At 44.3% G+C, this 7,414-nt stretch overlaps 1 protein-coding gene across 1 annotated transcript; it reads left to right on the top strand.

Moving 5' to 3' along the window:
* The first annotated feature begins 581 nt into the window (after positions 1–581).
* Positions 582–1,202, top strand: LOC126249069 (uncharacterized). Its single transcript, XM_049950721.1, has one exon. It carries the CDS (start codon positions 582–584, stop codon positions 1,200–1,202), a length of 621 nt encoding a protein of 206 aa, XP_049806678.1.
* The last annotated feature ends 6,212 nt before the right edge of the window (positions 1,203–7,414 follow it).

The following is a 7,414-nucleotide window of genomic DNA, read 5'->3' as shown; positions in this document are numbered from 1 at the left end:
CGACTGTGTTCCTTAAGTTATCCAGTTCTGACAAGTGCGACCAAATTGTAGAAGCATGTGGTGGGGTGGCAAAATTCAAACATTCAGACGGACACATAGGGCAGGTCACGGTTTCGCGTGCCGGAATGGGAATAAGAACGGTTCGAATCTTTGAGCTCCCCTTTGAAATAACGTCCGAGGAGATTAACAACAAACTAAGAGACTATGGCACCATTATCAGCAATGTCGCCGAAAAATGGTCTAGCTTGCACAAGTATCCAGTATTAAATGGAGTCAGGAAAGTTAAGATTGAAATGCTGAAACATATCCCATCGTATCTCTGGATTGGTGGATATCGAGCGATCATCATTTACGATGGGCAGCCGAGAACCTGCTCGGGTTGTGGTTCGACCCAACACGTCCGCGCGCAGTGTGTTCAACGGCGTGTGACGCAACTGCCGACTGGGGAGCGAGACCCGCCTAGTCAGATGGCCACGCTACCCGTGACGTACGCCGCCGCAATTCGCAGTGACGTCGCCCCAGACATGTGTTTCGACAGGGCGGTCGTTGCTTATGCCGACGTTCCCGATGGTAACGTAGCCATGGATACTAGCAACACAGAAGCTACAGGTCCAGCTCACTCACAAGACGAGGAAACTGAAAGACGTGCAGAACAAGACCAGGCTAAGACGGCAGAAGAAGGCATGTGCAAACCACTCGAAGAAGTCGGGCAACAAAAAGAGGACACGGTTGCCACGTCGGAGGATAATGACCAGCAGCCTACAACTGTTTCACCGAAGAAACGGAAGAAACGTCGAATAGCCCGACAGGGAGCAGCAGAAATCGCGCCAATCTTGCGTGAAAAGGCGAAACAGATAGGCCAAGAACTGGCGGAGACGACACAGGCAACTCCTCTGGAAGATCGAACAACAAAGAAGAAGACCCGAAATGAGGACACTGAACCCGACCGTGGAATCCACATTCCAGACGGTACAGCTAGTCCGAAGGACCCTCCACCTGTACCAAAAACGGACACGCGGGAAGTTACGTGCCCGCGAGATTGGGCGGATGACATCGAGGAGCAAAACCATGATGCAGAGATGGCTGACATACCACAACGTTCAGGACGGACGGCACCCGACCGTCGACAAGATGTGTCCACCCGGCAACAAACCACCATCAAAGACGCTCGTGCAGAAGATGATGATGCCGACTTCTTCTAAGTAGAGCACACATCCACTTCACCTGGCAAATAGTATCCCACCTGACGCGGTATAGTCCACATGACGTCCTTGCAGGCGTACAGAATTGCGACCTTGAATATAAATAAAATTAGCAGCACCCTCAATCTGAGAAATCTCCAAGATTTTCTGTACGCCGCTGATGTTGACATCTTAATGCTGCAAGAAGTAACGGCTATCCGTTTGGACGACATCACTGGCTACAACGCCGTCATCAATCCTGGCAATGACAATAGCCTCGGCACAGCGATTATGACTAAAGAGGGGATCCTACTTACAGACGTGACGAAACTGCCAAACAGTAGAGGTCTCGCTGTCACGATAAACAACACCAGGTTTATCAACATCTATGCCCCGTCAGGAACCGGAAACAAGCGCCGCAGGGCCGAATTTTTCAAGGAGGACATCGCCCCCCTTTTCGCGGTGCGATTTGAACAAATAATATTTGCGGGTGACTTTAATTGCGTGCTGAATCCCAAAGATCAGACGCCAAATTTTAACAAATCTCTGGAGCTGGAGAACATCGTCAGAGAATTCCATCTGTTAGATACTTGGGAACTAAAACATGGTGATCAGCTCGGTTTCACCTATATCACCAGCCATTCTGCCAGTCGTATCGACAGGATTTACGCAACGTCCAATTTAAGGCGACACGTTTTACAGTCCGAGCTATGGCCCACTATTTTCTCTGATCATATCGCGTACATATGTACGATAAATTTAGAGAAACAAGGCACTTACAGGGCGAGAGGTCAGTGGAAGCTAAACGTTGCTCATCTTTCGGATCCTGGATGTCACGCCGCCTTCCACACCACTTGGGCAGAATGTGAAAGGAAGTTCCACTTGTATGGTACGGCGCTGAATTGGTGGCTCAACTGCGCGAAGCCCGCAATCATAAAGACGATGAAAACTTACTCCCGTGAAAAAGTCGCCTGGCGGAAGCGGACATTAGACTTTTACTTCAGCTGTCTGAGAGACTTGTGCGTTCGGGATGCTACAAACATACCAAACTATGGGCAAATCAACAGAATAAAAGCAAAATTGCTCACCCTGCAGAGGCACCATCTCGAAGGCTGTAAAATACGAACGCGTTTGCAGAACGGTACACGAGAAGAAACAACATCGATGTACCACATCCTCCAAGAGAACAAAAGACAAAAACGGAAAATTCTGACGGAACTCAAAACTTCAGACGGGAGACTCTTGACAGATCAAGCTGCAATACGAGACGAGATCCATCGACACTTTAGTGAGTTGCTGGCCAATACACAGACAGATGAAACAGAGCAGCAAGCTCTCACTGCTAGGACGACAGAGCGACTCACTCCAGAAGAAGCTGATGTGCTCGCAGCAAGAATAACGGACGAAGACGTCGAAGATGCCATCTCGAGGAGTCCAAAGAATAAATCACCTGGACCAGATGGGCTACCCGCTGAATTTTATCAAACTTTTCGCGAAAAGATAATTGCTAAATTGACACTCGTCTGCAATGAAATATTAAATGCCGACACTGACCTTCCGAAGGAATTCTGTGAAGGTACAGTGGTCTTAGTCCCCAAAACACCAAGAGGCAAAACCGTGGAGAATCTTCGACCCATAACACTTCTCAATAGTGATTATAAAATCTTCGCCCGTATCATGATGCAAAGGTTTAATTCAGTTATTCGTACAGTGACAGGAGCTTACCAGACAAGTGTGGGAAAGGATAGAACGATATTTCAGACCTTATGCGACTACAGAGACATTATAGCGATATCGGAAGCCTGCAACATTCGCTATGCCCTGATGTCGCTTGACTTTGAAAAAGCTTTTGATAAAGTTAATCATTCGTACCTGTTCCGGTGTATGACATCCATGCACTTCCCACAGAAAATTATAGCCTCCGTGAAAAACATACTGACGAATAGCACGTCAAGAATCAGTGTCAACGGACAACTCAGTCACCCGATCAATATTCACAGTTCGGTAAGACAAGGTTGCCCCATGTCCATGACGCTTTTCGCGATTGCGCTTGAACCTCTCTTAGTATCCCTGACTCGGCAACTCCGTGGACTACATATACACGGACAGAAGATCATATGTCAAGCCTACGCGGACGATGTAGGGGTACTTGTGACTGACGAAAGCGAGGTGGCTACAGTACTTGAAGTTGTGGCGACCTACGAACTGGCGTCAGGAGCTAAACTCAACCGCAATAAATCTGGTATTATGAATCTTGGTAGGGGCATAGAGATCAGAGCCGCTGGACGTATCAACACTGTGGAAAAACTAAAATGCCTTGGAATAGAATATACGAATAATATCCGCCGCACAGCCGCTCTTAATTACAGAAAATTACTTGCCACATTACGAGAAAGCATAAAACAACACAGCTTGCGTAATTTAAATGCAATACAAAAAGTGCAACTAGCCAATACCTATATAACCTCCAAAGTAAACTATGTTGCTCAAGTGCTTCCTCTGCCACGCACCATAGCACGCCAAATGCAAGCAGCGCTTGGTTATTTTGTCAACAGAGGTCAGATATTTAAGGTTTCCTATGATACCTTGACGCTATCGACACGCAATGGAGGGCTACATCTAACAGACATCTACCTTAAAGCGCAAGCGCTATACGTTAGCAAAACTTATAAACAGTGGCAACGATCACCGCGGACCTTAGTGGCTCATCTCTTACGTGAAATCACCCCAGTCAGCAGAGATCCACCAATCGATGTGCATCACATCTCCCACGAGCTGTACCACTATAAACACTTTCTTGTGGAATACAGCTATGTACGCCATAGAATACCGGAGAAGGACATATATCAGGTTAAGGAGGTTTACAACACCTTGCTGGGAGGACAATTGCGCAATCGAATAGAAAACAAGTTTCGACATTATAACTGGAAAAACATATGGGAAAACATATCTGACCCCCATCTACCATCCAATGTGCGATCGACGTGGTACCTCGCAGTCAATAGAAAAATCCCCACCAACTCTAAACTGCACGCGATACGTCTGGCACACACACCAAACTGTCCCAGCTGCGATGTCGTCGACACCGAAGAACATCGTTTCGTCTGTAACGATGTGAAAGACGTGTGGAATCTCTTCAGGCAAAAACTAGCACGTGTGCTCCGCACGTCACCTAACACCATTACACCGACACACGTCCTTCTGCCAGATGACGTGCCATATCCTAACACCAAAAGAAGGTCAGCCAACTGGCTCAAAGGACTGACAGTCCATTACATCTCAACGGCTATGACGAAGAGTGCAGAAGACTATTGGATGTACCTGATGACAGAACTTCAAAAGCTCGAACGACAAAAGAAATACAAAGAAAATTACGCAAATTTCTTGAACCGAACTTTATCCTACCGACAGAGCTGAAGAACGATTAAACGATATTTTTTTTATTATTTTTTTTATTTTTTTATTTTTTTTTATTTTTTATGAAATTCTCTATTAAGTTTCTCATTCCTTTTGCGCCAACAAGGTGGCTATTTCGTTTACCCTTTGCCCTCATGTAGCAGCACTAATAGGTTGCTGACGCAACCCTGAGACGCCAGCGGGCTGAAGTACGCCTGGCTCTCCTATAAAAATCGCTACCGCACAATGATGGAAGAATGTAGCGGACCTATTTTCTTTCCACAACTCCAAAAGAAGGGATTTTGTTCACTTGTACACATTTACTTCGTTGGTCAACTATCTCTTATGGAACAAACATAGCACAGAAGCTAGCCGAAGAAGGCACAAATGGCGAGCGGAAGGACGGGCTGTAGGGGAGGAAGGAGGCCCGACTATATAAAAAAAAAAAAAAAAAAAAAAAAAGTGGCAAGCGTCGTGCGTTCTAAGCTTATAGTCGCCTGTTCGCGTCCAACTGTTTTTTTTTTTTTTTTCCCACAGTCGGTCTAAAGTTATGAGTCGGACTGAACGTCAAAGATAATTCGCTTAACATTCTACCCACCAGCAATAACAAGTATTCCAGAAACAATTCCGCAGGACAGCTCGTGGCTGCGTCGCGATCATAACAGCTTACGCTCGAGCGTTTCCTCGCGCTGCAGCGGCTACCGGCCACCGGCCAGGCGCCACCCGCCGCTTGAAATCCGGCACCGCTCAGGTGAACGCGGCGCGACGCTGTCAGTGTATGTATCAACTGTCATTTTCGAATTTGAAGTTCTAGTTATCATCTTGCAGTTAAGCATTGGATTTTGCATACTTGAGAATCATGAACTACAGTTAAGCATTGTAAAATTTAGTCGCAAGTGGAAATAGGTGTAACATCTGCAACACAACGTTTACTTTTGGTATAACAGAGGGGTGAATGCAGAGGAGGCAGCTAGAAAGATTTGAATTGTGTGGGGAGCGAGTGCTTTTGGGAAAAATACGCCAGAAAAAGATATTCTTGTTTCAACAAAGATCGTTCTGGCATCAATGATTTTCCACATTAAGCAAGTCTCGACTACTGATATATGTGATAGATTACCATTTTACCATCACGCGACATTTGCATTCAACAGGCAAAGTTCAGAAGTCTGGTGTACGAGTACTACATGCTCTAATTCAAAACAACAAAAATCAACGGAGTGACTATTATTGAACGTCATCAGGTCGCTCATTGAGCATTCGTATGCAGTACTGTAACTGGTGACGTGTTATGATGCCTTTATCATTAACTTCCTAAGAAGAAATGAAAGGCTGAGCCCCTCCAAAAGACATAAACTCGAGCAAAGAGTAGTGTGAACATAATATTTTACATCTGATAGCTCCAAAAGTGAGTTTTGGGCTACGAATTCTACCATAACACAGCTGGAATTTGGTGCCAACAACTGAGACACCTTTCGGTCTCAGCGTAAGAAAATCGAGCAACACAACTACATCACATGTTCTACTGCATGATAACGCACTTCTTGATTTGAGAAACAAAACTATCCAGGAAACTGAAATTAAAGTCGTCTCTCAGGCACTTGTATTGATAGAGAAGTCCTCTCTCAAGCACTTGACCCTCTCGTCATATATTCGTTAAGTTTTACCTTTCCCGCTCTTGATCGATCAACCGTCGACGCAATTCATTTCTAGACGAAAATACTCTTAAAACTACTCTGGTATAATTATATCGTTGAAACCAGTAGGTTTCTACTGGCGTAGAATTTGTAAACAACTTTAGCATTGTCAGATCGTTTTAGATATCGTGAAAGAAAATTCTTTTGCTGATTAATTTCTCATTGATGATTACTGTTGCGTTTAGTAAACTATCGGAAAATCCAATTAAAATATTCACTGTACTAATACAAAATAAATTCAGCTTACTACAGAAACATCACGACGGCAGACTATCTTAATAAAGCATTAAGTATCTGTGAGACGATTGAGCGTATTTTAACACGAATTAGTAGGACATTACCGACTTTTGACTTCGAAAAGATCCGTATTTACTTCATTTCCTGTATCATCTGCTATTATTATGAAAAGTAGCATTTCATAGATATAATTATGTATTCACAACAACAAAAAATATGTCGTCATTATGAATTTGGCAGTACCGTAAGGTTTTCGCTCTGACACTAAGGGTTACTGAAAGTAGCAAGGCGCGTTGTCTTACGATTCCCTTATTGCGTTTGTATCTGCCTGCTTGTAGCTCTGCTACAAAAGAATTAAAAATCTGGCTTTCAGCGAGTCTCGAAAGGCGAACGAAAGCAGCTTGCACCTGGTAGCCAAACATGTTTCTTGGGAACAGGCTACTTCCTAAGTGGGAAGACATTCTTTTGTGGTTGAATTGTTGGCAAATGTCAGTCAAACATGTGCTGTTGGTCTAAGCGTTTCGGTGTGTTGAATTTGTACCAATGATTTTTCTACAGGTTTTTTCTGTCCCAAATAGAGAGTTGAAGCCTCCCATTAGTATTTTCACGTCATCTTGGTAAATTTTGCTCATAGTATTTTCGAGTGTGTTCCACAATTTTTCGACATTTTCGGTGTTTTCCTTATTTTCGATGTTGGTGGGGGCATGTGCATTTATGAGTGTATATTTTTTATAGGGGCTCTGAATGAGCATAGTCATAACTCGATTGTTGATGGGTGTGATTTCTTCGACAGAGTTGTTGATAGATCTGTGTTCGAGAAATGCAATGCCGAGGATTGGTGCGAGTTTCGCTACCTTTTGTTGTATTTTGAAGATGCCATGGTTTCCGTAATGCAAGTTTTAATTG

Source organism: Schistocerca nitens, chromosome 3, assembly GCF_023898315.1.
Source record: "Schistocerca nitens isolate TAMUIC-IGC-003100 chromosome 3, iqSchNite1.1, whole genome shotgun sequence".
NCBI classification, from domain to species: domain Eukaryota; kingdom Metazoa; phylum Arthropoda; class Insecta; order Orthoptera; family Acrididae; genus Schistocerca; species Schistocerca nitens.
This window is presented reverse-complemented; position numbering and strand designations above follow the sequence as displayed.